The sequence below is a fragment of the Erythrolamprus reginae genome, chromosome 10 (genome assembly GCF_031021105.1).
Source record: "Erythrolamprus reginae isolate rEryReg1 chromosome 10, rEryReg1.hap1, whole genome shotgun sequence".
NCBI lineage: Eukaryota > Metazoa > Chordata > Lepidosauria > Squamata > Dipsadidae > Erythrolamprus > Erythrolamprus reginae.
In genome coordinates, this window is record NC_091959.1 from 20079136 (window position 1) to 20093969 (window position 14834).

At 40.1% G+C, this 14834-nt stretch overlaps 1 protein-coding gene across 1 annotated transcript; it reads right to left on the reverse strand.

The window, feature by feature from the left end:
- Positions 1–1678: 1678 nt before the first annotated feature.
- Positions 1679–14403, reverse strand: SNRPA1 (small nuclear ribonucleoprotein polypeptide A'). The gene is made up of 9 exons (XM_070763477.1): positions 14228–14403; positions 11497–11644; positions 10786–10864; positions 9323–9369; positions 7236–7338; positions 6071–6150; positions 5575–5650; positions 3447–3540; positions 1679–1908 (listed from the first exon to the last, which is right to left on the reverse strand). The coding sequence occupies exons 1-9, from the start codon at positions 14307–14309 to the stop codon at positions 1850–1852; spliced, it is 768 nt and encodes a 255-aa protein (XP_070619578.1). The 5' UTR covers positions 14310–14403; the 3' UTR covers positions 1679–1849.
- Positions 14404–14834: the final 431 nt, after the last annotated feature.

A 14834-nucleotide genomic window follows, 5' to 3' on the forward strand; every position in this document is an offset into this window, starting at 1 on the left:
ATATTTCAATTCTTTCCTGGCTGCCCTACCAATTACCCTATTTTTCAGAGTTTAAGACACACCTTTTTCCCTGTTAAAAGAGGGTGAAAATCTGGGTGCATCTTATACAACAAATGTAGCTTTAAAAGGCTGAAACAGCAGCCTCTGAAATGGAGCTTTGCAAGGTTGAAAACAACCTCTCAAATTGAGCTTTTCAAGCTGTTTGCTAAGCACGCTAAGCAGATGATTGCTGGTAGGCAGAGTTTTTTTACTTATTTTTCTCCCCAAAAACTTATAGTCCAAAAAATGCAGTAGGTATTGTCACAAGAGGCCCACATAACAAGCTTTCTAAAAAATCAGGAAAAAGTAAAACTATTTCATCATTTAATAGAGATAATAATATGGTAGTTTCAGGAACTAATCACATTAATCATCAGCATGGCATTACAACTCCAGCAACTTGTCAATCTACTTATTTTATTATCGGTGTCTTAACCCTGTAAACTAACGTAACTTTCACTAGGATACATACTAAATTTGCATTGAACAGTAACTAATCTTCTTTTCTTTTTGCTCAGCTTAATTTTCATCTTTCTTTTGGCTACTTTCAATCAGCACTAAATGAAATCTCATTAGAAAAGCAAGTGCAATAGGGTTGATATTACTGGAGGCGTCGGCAATATGGTAAATGATTTAGCTTTACTAGATAAATGGTCAAAGCAATGGAAACTGCAGTTTAATGTTTCCAAATGTAAAATAATGCACTTGGGGAAAAGGAATCCTCAATCTGACTATTGTATTGGCAGTTCTGTGTTAGCAAATACTTCAAAAGAAAAGGATTTAGGCGTAGTGATTTCTGACAGTCTCAAAATGGGTGAACAGTGCAGTCAGGCAGTAGGGAAAGCAAGTAGGATGCTTGGCTGCATAGCTAGAGGTATAACAAGCAGGAAGAGGGAGATTATGATCCCGCTATATAGAATGCTGGTGAGACCACATTTGGAATACTGTGTTCAGTTCTGGAGACCTCACCTACAAAAAGATATTGACAAAATTGAACGGGTCCAAAAACGGGCTACAAGAATGGTGGAAGGTCTTAAGTATAAAACGTATCAGGAAAGACTTAATGAACTCAATCTGTATAGTCTGGAGGACAGAAGGAAAAGGGGGGACATGATCGAAACATTTAAATATATTAAAGGGTTAAATAAGGTCCAGGAGGGAAGTGTTTTTAATAGGAAAGTGAACACAAGAACAAGGGGACACAATCTGAGGTTAGTTGGGGGAAAGATCAAAAGCAACATGAGAAAATATTATTTTACTGAAAGAGTAGTAGATCCTTGGAACAAACTTACAGCAGACGTGGTAGATAAATCCACAGTAACTGAATTTAAACATGCCTGGGATAAACATATATCCATCCTAAGATAAAATACAGAAAATAGTATAAGGGCAGACTAGATGGACCATGGGGTCTTTTTCTGCCGTCAGACTTCTATGTTTCTATGTTTCTAAGTCTGTAAATCTTATTAAATAAATGCCCATATTGAACTTGCCGCTTGTAACAGAACAGCACAATAAGCAGAATTTAAAAGCAGATATAGCTGGGAGACCCTAATAGTTCTAGTACTGCTAGTTGATTAGGCTGTTAATCCAGTTGAACATAGTTTAAACAGGGTAAAAAGTTCACACCACAATATGATCCATTTCAAAAAACAGCAGCTTTATTTAACTGCAATTGTACAGTATAAAATTTACAAACTATGATTTGTTTATTTTCATAGTTGTTTTTTAATACAACAAGAAACATAATCCAGAAAGAAAAAAGGCTAAACAATAATACACTGTAGATTATCCAAGATGTAAAAAACTATTAAGTTCCATTGACAACTGAATCTTCTTCCATCTCTTCTCCAGCCTCATCTGAAGGACCTAATTAACAGATAATACAAATACAAATTATTTCTGTTAAACAGAGATGTGAAAGATTAAATGCTTACCAAAGGAACAGTTGTACTGAGTCAGTTATTTTTTTCATTTGTAAAAATTTAAATTTGTACTAATTTAGCAATTTGCTTCAACTTTCTTGCAAGTTCTGGCCTTTCCTCTCTCTAATCCAACCTAAGCCTAGTAAACAAAACCATCTACCTTAACATCCTACCTTTTAACAGCTACTTTAATTTCAACCGCAATAACATTAGGGCTATCAATAGATACAAACTAAATGTAATCCTCTCTAATCTTGATTGCAGAAAATACAACTTCTGTAATAGAGTAATGTATGTCTGGAACACTCTAACCAATTCTGTTGTTAGTTTACCTAATCTTCATATCTTTCACCTTGAACTGTCTACCATAGACCTTACATGTATCTTAAGAGGGGCATGCATAAGCACACCAGTGTGCCTCCCATCCCTGTTCTACTGTACACATTTGTATGTGCTCATTTTATGTGTTAATGGCTATGTTTTGCTTCTTTTTATCCATTAATTTGTGCCATTTTTTCACATATGCTGTTACCTTGCTCTTGTATAAGTAGGAAGGATATACAGTGATCCCCCGAGTTTCGCGATCCCGATCATTGCGAATCGCTATATCGCGATTTTTCCACCCGATGACGTCACTCCCTTCCTTTCTCATCTTTCTTTCTCTCTCTCTTTCTCTATCTTGCTTCTTCCTCTCTCACACTCTCTTCCTCCCTCTCTCATCTCTTTCTTTCCTTCTCTCTCTTTCTCTATCTCTCCCCCTCTTGCTCTCGAGCGGCAAGCGAGCAGCCGGGCGGGCGAACGGGCAAGCGGCAAGCGAGCAGCCGGGCGGGCGAACGGGCAAGCGGGCGGCCGGGCGAGCGGGTGACGGGCAAGCGATCTTGGGGTTTCCCCTTTGCCTGGGCGGCGGGAAGACCCAGGGAAGGTTCCTTCGGCCGCCCAACAGCTGATCTGCTCCGCAGCGTGGCAGCAGCGAGGAGCCGAAGATGGGGTTTCCCCGTTGCCTGGGCAACGGGGAAACCCCATCTTCGGCTCCTCGCTGCTGTCGCGCTGCGGAGCAGATCAGCTGTTGGGCGGCCGAAGGGTCTTCCCCGCCGCCCACACGCAAACTCCACCATCTGCGCATGTGCGGCCATGGAAAAAGGGGCGCGCATGCACAGATGGTGTTTTTACTTCCGTGCCGCTACATCGCGAGTTATTGATTATCGCGAGGGGTCTTGGAACGGAACCCTCGCGATAATCAGGGGATCACTGTATTACCACATTTTGTAGCCAAAAATATTTAATTCTGTATAGTTTTTGTATTTCAAACAATATATTTTATCCACAAAATGGCAATTGAAATATCTCAGCCTTGAAATGTTCCATTCTATCTGCATAATTACCCTGAATTGCTCTAGAAACAATAAAAAAACCAAAACCGCTCCTTCAAAGGAAACGTTTCAGCTCTGCTTTCTAAATATTAGAAGACTGAATGTTTCTTACCAGCTTTACGGTCCCTGCCAGGTATTTGACCCGCCTGCAGCAAGCCTTTCAGCCTCTCCACTTCAGCTAGAGTCGAGGCATTTGCAATGGCGTTCTTGGAAAAAAACAAAACCATCCAAAGTCACTCATGTAAACTAACTTAAAAGCTAATGCATACTCAAATGATTTGCTCAAACAATAATATTTTCAGTAACATAGCGGTGAACTTTTAAGTAATCTGTATTTCTCAGCTGAAAAACTAAGAGAAATCTGTAACAATTCATGACGGTAGCAAAAGCAAGCTTACACAATGACAAACAGGGTTCTGGAAATTAATAGCATGTACTTCTGCATCAAGGAGTATTGCTATGGCCTAGAGCAGTGTTCCCCAACCTTTTTTGAGCCGCGGCACATTATTCACATTCACAAAATCCTGGGGAACATTGAGCGGGGGGGGGGGGGGCACTAAAAAAAAGTTTAGACAAAAAAAATCTCTCTTCCTCCCTTTCGCTCTATTTCTCTCTTTCTCTCTCTCCCTTCCTTCCTCTTTCTTTCCCCCTCTCTCTCCATCTCTCTTTGTTTTTCCCTTCCTTCCTCTCTTTTTTGCCCTCCTTCTCTCTCCCTCCTTCCCTCCCTCTATGTCTTTCCCTCACTCTCCTTCCCCCCCCCCTTTTTTTTTGCAAAACCCGGGAGTCTTTCTTCTGCAAATGGGGAGCAGACTGAGGATCAGGCAGCAGCTACAAAACGTAAAAGCTATCGAAAACGGTTCCGAATAGCTGAGTTCAGTCTTTTTTTTAAGCGCTGGCGAAAAGATGCAGCTTTCTCAAAGGACGGCTCCGTCGAACCGCGGCAGAACAAAAGGCTCTTCCCGCGCCGAGGCTTAAAGCGGGAAGAAATTGGGGTGGGAAGACACCCAAAAGTGTTAACACCCGAACTATTCGCACCCAGGGCAAATGTGGGAAGGAGGTGCTCGCTCCAAAGGGGCCCAAATACCAGCTCGCGAAAAGGGCCGCAGAGTTTTGCTTCCCCTCCACATCTCTATTTGAAGCTGCGGGTGGGGAGAAATGGGGTCTCACATCCCGACCCCATCACTGAGCTGCTTTTTGGAGGCAGTGGGACCTGCCTCTCCCCCCCCCCAGCTCTTTTCCTTGGGTGAGATGGAAAGGGGGCGGCCGCCCGCACACTCGAGCGCTTCGGCGCTTCACTCATCTCACCCATTTCAAAGTACAGTATAACCAACCACCCTGCGAACAGGGCTTGAAGGGAGTAGGTTCTCAGGCCAGTGGGCTCCAGCATCTGCAGCGCCCCGCCCGGCTGGAGTTTCCCTGGCGGCGGCAGCAGGTGAGCTTTGGGGCATGGTGGGAGGGTGGCGGCAGCGGCCGCGGGCAGTAGCCGTGGAGCGGCGGCAGGGTGGTCAGCTGTGAGGCGGAGCTCCGGAACGGAGGCACCGACGGTGGTGGCTAGACGTGTTGCTAGACGCCGTACATGCTGGCATTGCACTGAGCATGGACGTGGGACTGGAGCCTCCGTCCTGGCCCAGCCAGCAGGCAAGTTCCAGCCACGCAATTCCAGCATGTCCAGCCGCCGCCGTCGGTGCCTCTGTTTCGGAGCTCCGCCTGACAGCTGACCGCCCTCCCACCAGGCCCCAAAGCTCTCCTGCTGCCGCCACCGCCAGGGAAGCTCCAGCCAGGCGGGGCGCTGCAGCTGCCGGAAAACTTGGAAGGCGCAAAGAAGGAAGCTCAACTTCTAGTCTCACAACTTTTTGCTCTTCACAAAATGTTGCGAGACCAGAAGCTGAGCTTCTTTCTTCGTGGCACACCTGACCATGTCTCGTGGCACACCAGTGGGAAACACTGGCCTAGAGAAGGCTGTGAGTTCAAACCTAGGTAAAGGCATATATTTCTCTTGCTCTGGGCACAATGAGAATATTTCTGCTGAACAAAACTCTGCATTGGCGAAAAGAAAGGCATCCGGCTATTAAACACTCCACCACCTCCATTCAGTTGCCCAGACGCCACCTTGCAAGGGATTATGCGGTTGTTAAAAGATGATGATGTACTTCCATATCAACTCTTTGGCTAGATTTGACTAATGACCAGTTAGCTTCTTAACTGAACTGCTCTTTTTATGGGGGTCCAAAAAAGATTACCTTTATAGCCTCTACATCTCCTGGGGAGGGCCCGGCCTTCTTTTTGTCAGTAGGCAAACCAGCACCTGGGTTAAAACTGAAAAAAAGGAAGGTACGGTTCAAATTGAAAAGTTCTCCTTCACTTGCTTCTCGAACTTCCCAAGAGAAGCTCAGGGAAGCCCGCATTTCAATCAAGTGTAGTATCTTATCTTTGTTAACAAACTGATATAATCAAAGAATAGCTCTTTCAGAAACACCAGCAGGAAAGCATTCCTAAAGCCCCCCCTTTTGTCCCAAGCAAAATTGTAAAGGCTGCTTGAAGATTAAGCTGCCGACTTGAATTTTGAACCACCAGGTTGGTGAGCCCCCCAAAAAATCATATTATTTCTTCTAAAGTATATGAATCATTGCAGTGCTAATTAGTGACAGCTATTGCTGTTGCTTCTTTTTTTCTTCTTATTTTTCCCATTTGCCTGTGGTGTTTCTGAAGAGCTTAAAGTGGTTATCCGTATCTTACGTTTTGGCTCTCCTGGCAATATCCTTTGCAAGCTGGGCACCCTGCTTGCCCTTGAACATTTTCTCTGCTTCCTGACGCTCCTACAGCAACACCACACACACAAAGTTAATGCAACATCAATAGAAACAAGCCTACTTGTGCATGGTTTTTCCCCAAAGCAATTTGCAGGATAAGCTAATAATTAATATATACATATGTGTGTATGTGTGTGTGCGTGCACATGTTGACATTGCTCATTTGAACTTGCAATTCTTCCTCCAAAGTTACACATTTTGTTGGATATTTCTGTTTTTAAAGGGTTGTGTTTCTGTCACAGGTGACATATGAACTGCTGTGTCATAACAGGAAATTTCATTTAGCTTAGGTGTTGTTCTGAGAGTGACTTTCTTTCTCCAGCCATCTATGAAGTATATATGAATTATTCCAAAAGTGGGTAATTTTAAAGTACAGAAATCATTTTAAAATACACTTTTAGTTTTCATTGAGTCTGTCATGTGCTGGTCACACACAATACCAGAATTCCTAGTGTCACCCCTGGAATCCATTTTGAGCATTGGATCTTCAGGCTTGCCACATTTAGTGTTGTGGGAAATTTGGAGGGGGGATTGTAGGAGCTGGGGAGATACATCGTCATAACAACTTTCCTTTTTTGAGGGTCAAGGCCACTCTATCCTGCACCTGGAGGGGTGTGACTGGGAGGCATCTCCAACTGAGATGGTGTATTGATTGGACCATGTAATGGACATGTGGGTGCTGAGACAGGGGTTTGGTTTTTCTATTGGGTGGGGAAAACCCGAAAACTTTCAGATTCGGGTTTTCCCGAATGTGTCAATATGGCATCTCTAATAAAGTAGAACTTTGAGGAAACTCAATCCTCAGAGTTTTCTTTCATTGGGGGTGTTACTAGGAACCCTGACACCTAGTTTTATCTTAATTTTTAAATTCAGAACCCAGCTGTACATTTTAAAACTCCCAGCCATATTACTGCATTTATGGTATGTTCCTATAACCATACCGCAAGACTGAATTTCAAATTACAGTTGCAAAAAATCGAGCCACAATCAATATGCTAACCCAGAAAATTAGGTTAAAGAGAAAACCTCAAAATTATGTAATTGAATATACTTGTCAGGAAACAATACTTCAAAAGTGTCAGAGGACTTACTTTTAATTTCACTTTCTGAAAATCCAGCACTCTGACCTGTGGGACCTTGTGGATGATATATAGCCTATAATGCTTCTTATTTGTTACGGGATTTCTCAAAACGCTAAAAAAGGAAAAGGGAAGACATTCACATAATTCCAAAGAGAAAAATGTGTTTAGACAATTTAAACACAGGAACCAGTAAGATAAACATATTACAAGATAAAATGTGAAACCAGAGATCAGAGGAATGTATATTTGTACAATTAATAATAAACTAATTACCAAAAGAAAAAGGAATAACACTTATTTTGGTAAGGTAAAGAGTTTGCAACACCAATCAATTAATGAGTGATTGCAGATTAAAAAAACCCAAACCTTAGGGTTGTTCTAAATTTACATATGGGAAAAAACAGCTATTATATCAAGGAATAATTTTTATACAGTGGTACCTCTACTTAAGAACGCCTCTACTTAAGAACTTTTCTAGATAAGAACCGGGTGTTCAAGATTTTTTTGCCTCTTCTTAAGAACCATTTTCTACTTAAGAACCCGAGCCTGGAAAAAATTCCCAGGAAATTTGAGAGTGGCATGAAGGTCCTGCCATTCCTACTTTAATCCCAGCCATCTTGGGCTTTTCTGGGCTGCCAGAGGAGCCTTTCGGTGGTGCTTAAGGAGGCTTTGGCAGTCCAGAACGAACGGAGCGTTTTCCTTTCTCTGGGTGCTTGGAGAGAGAAGAAACCTCTGCCAGCGCCCAGAGAAAAGAAATGCTCCCTTGGCTCTGGGCAGCGACTGCCCTCCTCCTCCTCTTCTTCCTCCTCCTCCTCCTCCTCCCACCCAAATTCCGAGCTTTTATTACTTTACACATTATTTGCTTTTACATTGATTCCTATGGGAAAAATTGCTTCTACTTAACAAACTTTTCTACTTAAGAACCTGGTCACGGAACGAATTAAGTTCTTAAGTGGAGGTACCACTGTATTTTGTTGACACTGCAATTACAATATAAAAATTGCTTTTCATATACATACCAAGAAGTTTAACCTATATGACTTGATTAACATTATGCATTATACATATCATAAATCATTATAAGGTCAAAATGCCAAGTTCTAATATTAGTAAATTACATTTGGGGCTTTCATGGTCACCGCAAACCCGCTTAAATCTAAAATGCAATGAAAACTGAACAAGTGACAACTGTTTTGTTTTGTTTTTTGCATTTTCTTCACCATGTATGATCCTAGTCCTTATTGAGAAAAGGACTGATCCAATGCCACCCACCTTGTTTTTATGCTAGCATAAAAACCAGCTGGCTTTTATGGGTGACATTGGATCAGTTCTTTTCTCTTAGCCCAGGGCTCTGAAACTTGCAGCTCACGGGTCGGATGCATCACACCCTGACCACATCTGGTTTAGCAAAGGGGTGTGTGTCACAATATGTCACATAACAACACTGTGACAATACGAGATTGACACCTCTGTTTTAAGCCAATCTTCCTCACAGAGAAGAAGTGGTTACAAAGAAAATAGGAAGGATTATGAATTCCACCTTTAGTTGTACAAAATAAACTGGGATATAAATCTGGTAAGTGAATATATACATTTGCTTTTAAATAAAAGTGGCAGTGTCCTCACTTTTTTCAACAATCAGAAACTGTTGTTTATTTTTTTATAAAATACTTTATTAAATATGTACATTAAAAAAGAAAGAAAACGAAGAAAAAAACAGAACAATACAACATTTGATATATACATATAACATACAACAAAAAATAAAGCATCATGCTTTATACATGAATTATTTGATATCATAGCTTAATATTAACACCTGCTAAATAGCAGTGTAATTGGTTTGCAGCTCATTCATTTATAATAATATTTTCCCTTTATTGGTTATTACACATATATACATCTTGTTAATTTTCCTATTAATATGTCCATTTTTGTTTCATTTTCTCAATGGTATAATAGTGCCTTATATTGATAATATTTCCTCTTAATATCAATTTGATTTTTTTCTCTAAATTTAATATTTTAAATAATTTTATCGTTATTCCCATTTTTCTTTTCCGCAAAACTGTTGTTTAAAAAGAAAGATTTTGTACCTCAAATAAGTTAGGGATTTGATAGTTGCCAAAGGATCAAGATCACCCTAAGTAAGGTAAAACATAAGACATTTGGATGATTTTTAACAACGTTATGTGCACTGTGCACTGTCTCCTTCAAGGAGTGCAAGATTTAGTACAGAACAAACACATGTCATGTATGCAATTTAGTTTTAAGGAAGTTTAGGATTCACACTCTAGTTCAGAAAGAACGCCGTGCATCAAGCAGGACAGATGTTTGCAGCATAGGCATTTTAAGCTTAACAACATTAAACAAGTTTTATAAACAACATGAAGCAATGTTTATAAACTTGGCTTCACGTTGTTCAGCTTTGTGAACTGTAGAGTTTAAAATGCCAAGGCTGCAAACATCTGGCCGGCTTGAGCCACAGCATTCTCTCTGAAGAAGATAAAATATTCACTTTTTCTTCCAGAAGGAAGAAACAAATTGACTTTTGGAGATTACATGAGGAAAAGCTTCCCAGGTTTATGCATTGTAAGGTCAATAATGTTCTGCAGATTGACATAAACCGCTTACAAGGCAGAACCACACACATGGATTGAAATTAGAGAAACACAACCCGACGTTTACCCGTGTTTTTGTCTAACTACATTTAGATAATAAGACCTTCCTTTTAGTTTCCCCAAGGGGAAAATACTGTAAACTTCAACTGTGAGAACTAAAATTTCTTACATCAGACTTGCTTCCCTGAGAAGTTCTGTCTTCTGCGGTTTATATTAATGATACATATTTAAGGCCTATTTAAACCAATGATATAATACTAAAACATAGAAAAATTAAACACAAAGCATCCTCCTTCTCCCTTTATTAGAAAAAGTCATATGTAAATAGCAGCACCCACGTACTTGAGATTAGAACAAAAGAGAGTGAAAGAAAACCATTAGAACATTTAGCCATGAAATTTAGCTTAGATGGTGTTAAAAAAGGTTGTATTTTGGTTTTGGCTTCAGTAGCACTAGCAATAGCATTTAGATTTATATGCCGCTTCACGGTGCTTTTACAGCCCTCTCTATGCGGTTTACAGAGAATAAGCATATTGCCCCCAACAATTTAGGTCCTCATTTTAGCAACCTTGGAAGGATGGAAGGCTGAGTCAACCTTGAGCCTACTAAGATTCAATCTGACAAACTGCTGGCAGCTGGGGATCAGCAGAAGTAGCTTGCAGTACTGCACTCTAACCACTGCACCACTGAGACTTATAAAGTGATTTATAAATCCAGCCAATATTCTTGCAAGCTATAATTTATGGCTTGGCTTAGTATAAGGCAGATATTAATCTAGAAACTACCTTACAAATTCCCACATTTTTATGCATATCCAACTAAAGTGCTCACAATTTTTAAGAATGTTTACATAAAGAGAAGAAAACTGAACACAAATCTCAAGCTGTAGATCACCCTAGTACTCACAAAGAGAAACTAATTTCCTTTATTTGACTTACCAATTCCATTATGTTATTGTTGATAAGGATGAGTTCAGTGAGATTTGGCAAAGACTGTTCAAGTCCTTCACCTATTCGGCTACAAAAAGAAAATGATGAAGAGAAAAACTAATTAATTAAATCTGACAGAAGATAATTTCTTTATCAAACATCATTTGCTTTTATATTTGCATTAACCCTGCTGTTCTGTTTAATGTCAGGGTACAGATTTTATGTTACAGGTCAATATAATCCGAACCGAAAAAAGGTTTATTTTAGGTACTTAAATTTGGTCTTTTTGAAAAAACATTTCGCTGGGATACCAATTTGAACTTTTCTGAACACAATGGAATGAAAAAAATTAATGCTTTTATTTTTATTTTGCTCATAAAAGCCTGCCCCCCATTTTTGTGACATTTTCTTCAATTTTAGTAAAATTGTACGCATTTTGCAGGCTAAACTATCTATAAATTGATAAAAATTTCACCAAAAAAAAGGGGGGGGGGGGTTTAAGAGCAAAATAAACCAATTAACATTATTTTTTTTATTTCAAGTTTCAGAAATGCAGGGAAAATTTTTTACAGGGTCTCAAACTTCGATTTCAAGTCTCACAGACTCGAACAGAACAGCAGGGTTAAGGCATTCAACAGAAATAAAGATCAATATAGAATTTCCACTTAATCTAAAGAAGATAACTCCAGGCCTCAAAATTGTGGCTGAAAACACACTCACCTTAATCTGTTGTTATTCATCAGCAATGTTTTCAATCTTCTCAGCAGCGGAAAACCGTCCAGTTTCCGGATCTCATTGTCAGAAAAATCAATAGTATCAAACTGGTCCAATGTGGCACCCAAATTCTCAATTACAGGAATCTTGTATCCTGATAAAACACAAAACAGTATAAAAATGTTATATATAATATAAAAATGTTATATATATATATTCAGAATATGCATTTGATAACATTTAACAGCAAACTATCATTGCTGCATTTCTTATAACAAATCTGTGAAGCCCTGGCCAAATGGATTACATTCCAAAGAGAAGGTGGGAGTCTGACAGAATGAATGGCAGCAAGCTCTGATGAAACATTTGAAACAGCGTTCTATAACTTTACAGACCCACCTTTTGAAAAACATCATTGTCAATATTTGTAACAAAACAACAACAACACATCTTAACAAATACAAAAGATATGGGGTTTCTTCCTTACTTGCAAGCTCCCACACTTAGATAGTTGCAAAGTGAATCAATCAGCAACAATAAACAAAATTATTTTTTTATACAACTGCCGAAGAAAAATCACACAAAAACCAGCTCAGTAAGAACAGGTTGGGACGCCTGAATGCTCCAAGCATGATCCAAAACCTATCACCCATAATGGTCAAGGCCAAACCACTTTATATCAGGTACACAGAGAGCACACATTTTTCCCACTTAAGGCAAGTTAGGGAATCAAGAACAGAAATTGTGAGGTTCTTGGTTCTCCCCGAATTTGGTTGTTTTCTTGCAGATGCTTCATTGCTACAACTAGATAAGTGTCATTGTTGCATTTGCCTGTTTTGGAAGCCATTTTTTCTTTTACAGCTTCTAAACTGTCACATATTTTAACCTGGGAAATTGGGAGGGGGGGGGGGTTGGTTGGAGCTGTGGAACATTAGCCATAACAACATTCTTTACTCTGGGAGTCAAGGACACTTGCCTGCACTTAGATGGGACTCCAGTTGAATGTGAAGATTGGATTGGACCATGTGATAAACTTGTGAGTGGGGGGAAGGGTTGCAAACTTTCAATTGGGTGGGGAAAATCTGGAAGCTTTAGATTGGGTTTCCCCAGATGTGACAACATGACATCTGTAATCAATTGGAACTTTGAAGAACTTCTAGCCTTGGAGTTTTATTTTGTTGGGGGTGTTTTTTGGAACTCTGACAGTTTTATTCTTTTTGTAAGCTACCTAGAGTCATGGGACTATATAAATTCTATAAATGAATGAATAATTGAATATATTGATCTAAATTCTGTTTCTAAATTCTCTATGTATCTATCTATCTATCTAAATTCTCTATGTATCTATATCTATATACCTATATCTAAATGTCTGTCTGTCTATCCAAAATTTATATCTAGCTATCTATCAGAATTTTATATCTACCTATCATCTATTTAAAAATTAGGGCACTGGAGGCTAAAACATATGAAGAACGGTTGCAGGAACTAGGTATCTCTAGTTTAATGAAAAGAAGGACCAGGGGAGACATGATAGCAGTGTTCCAATATCTTCAGGGGTTGCCACAAAGGAGTCAACCCAATCTCCAAAGCACCTGACGGTAGATCAAGATACAACTGATTCTACCTAAGCAAGGAGAGAAGTGACTTAGAACTAAGGAGAAATTTCCTGACAATCAAAACAGTTAATCAGTGGAACAGCTTGCCTCCAGAAGTTGTGAATGCTCCAACACTGGAAGTTTTTAAGATGTTAGATAACCATCTGTCTGAAGTAGTGTAGGGTTTCCTGCCTAAGTCCAACTCTCTTGTATTATGATAATGATGATGATGCCATAATTTGGTGCTTTTGGCTGAGAATTATGAGAGTTCCCATAATACTTGGATGATACAAGGTTGGGAAAGGCACAGCAGCTTCTGGGGTTTCCTATATATAAATTCTTTGTAGAATCAACTATCAACTGATGCTTCCTGTATATAAATTCTTCTGTTTAGGGAGTAGTATCAACTGGAATTATTATTATTATTATTATTATTATTATTATTATTATTACTACTGCTACTACTACTAATACTACTTCTACTATTATTACTATTACTACTACTACTATTTATTTTATTTTATTTATTTATTTATTATTTAGATTTGTATGCCGCCCCTCTCCGAAGACTCGGAGAGTCTACTACTGCTACTACTACTATTATTATTATTACTACTACTACTACAACTATTACTACTACTATTACTAATTACTATTACTATTTTCTATCATCTCGCCCCCAGGCCCCACCCACCCATCCTAGAACAGAAGGATCAAGCCCTCTCTTTGGGACCCAATCCCACTCTTTTGCCTGTTCGTGTATTAGAATCAGCTGCTGCTGCCCCAATAACCACACCAAATCTTTGCAGGTCACACCAAACTGGAACAAACGGCGAGAAACAGGTTTGGGGGTAAAGATGGTCCCCAGGGGCAGAAGATCAGAAGTGGAGCCATTCCCGACCCCAGTCCTTAGGGATTATCCTAAGAAACCGGAAAACGCTTATAAAGTCATAGCCTCCCTTATCCCTTAAGATTCCACAAACGCCTTTTAATAAAATTGATCCCCCGGGGGCCACCATCCCGTTCGGAAATAGCTTTGCACACGGCGCTTAAGGGAGCCCAGGCCTACTACGTCGGACAGAATCAAACTCGGTCCCGGGAGGCAGAACCCCCACCCCCACCCCAAGGCGGCTTCTCACCACGGAGGTCGAGCTCCCGGTCCCGCACGGCGCTGGTGTATTGCGCCGCCTGCTCGATGAGCTCCGCCGTCAGTTTCACCATCTTTTCCCTCTCGGGCGGCCTCCGCAAAGAACACACCGCCGCCAAAAGGGGGTGCTTTGAATGGAATGCGCATGCGTCTCGGCCGCACTTGACGCAGTCCACGGAGCCGAGTTGCCGAGCTTATCAAAAAAGAAAAAAGCCGAAAGCCGAGCAATCGAGCGCCAAAGGCTTTTTGCGCAAGGCTTCCTCCATAGGGAACGCTGCTGTTGTCGGCGTGGAAGGCCCCGCCTCTTTTTCAAGGGGCGGGGTTTGGAGTTGCCTTTGAGTTAGTGTGTTGTGCAGTATGCTCCGACCCCCTCCCAATAAATGTTAAATAAATAAACGTTAATATAAATACAAATATAAATGTATTACATAAATGTAGTAGATACTCATTCAATATAGTAGACATTCATTAAACCTTATTTTTATTGCCTTTTCCAAACCATTTTGTTAAAAATATGATTTTTTAAAGAACATAAAACAGAAGTAGCTCAAAGTAGAACACTTATCAAAATATGATATCCATTTATCAAGTCCAGAGAG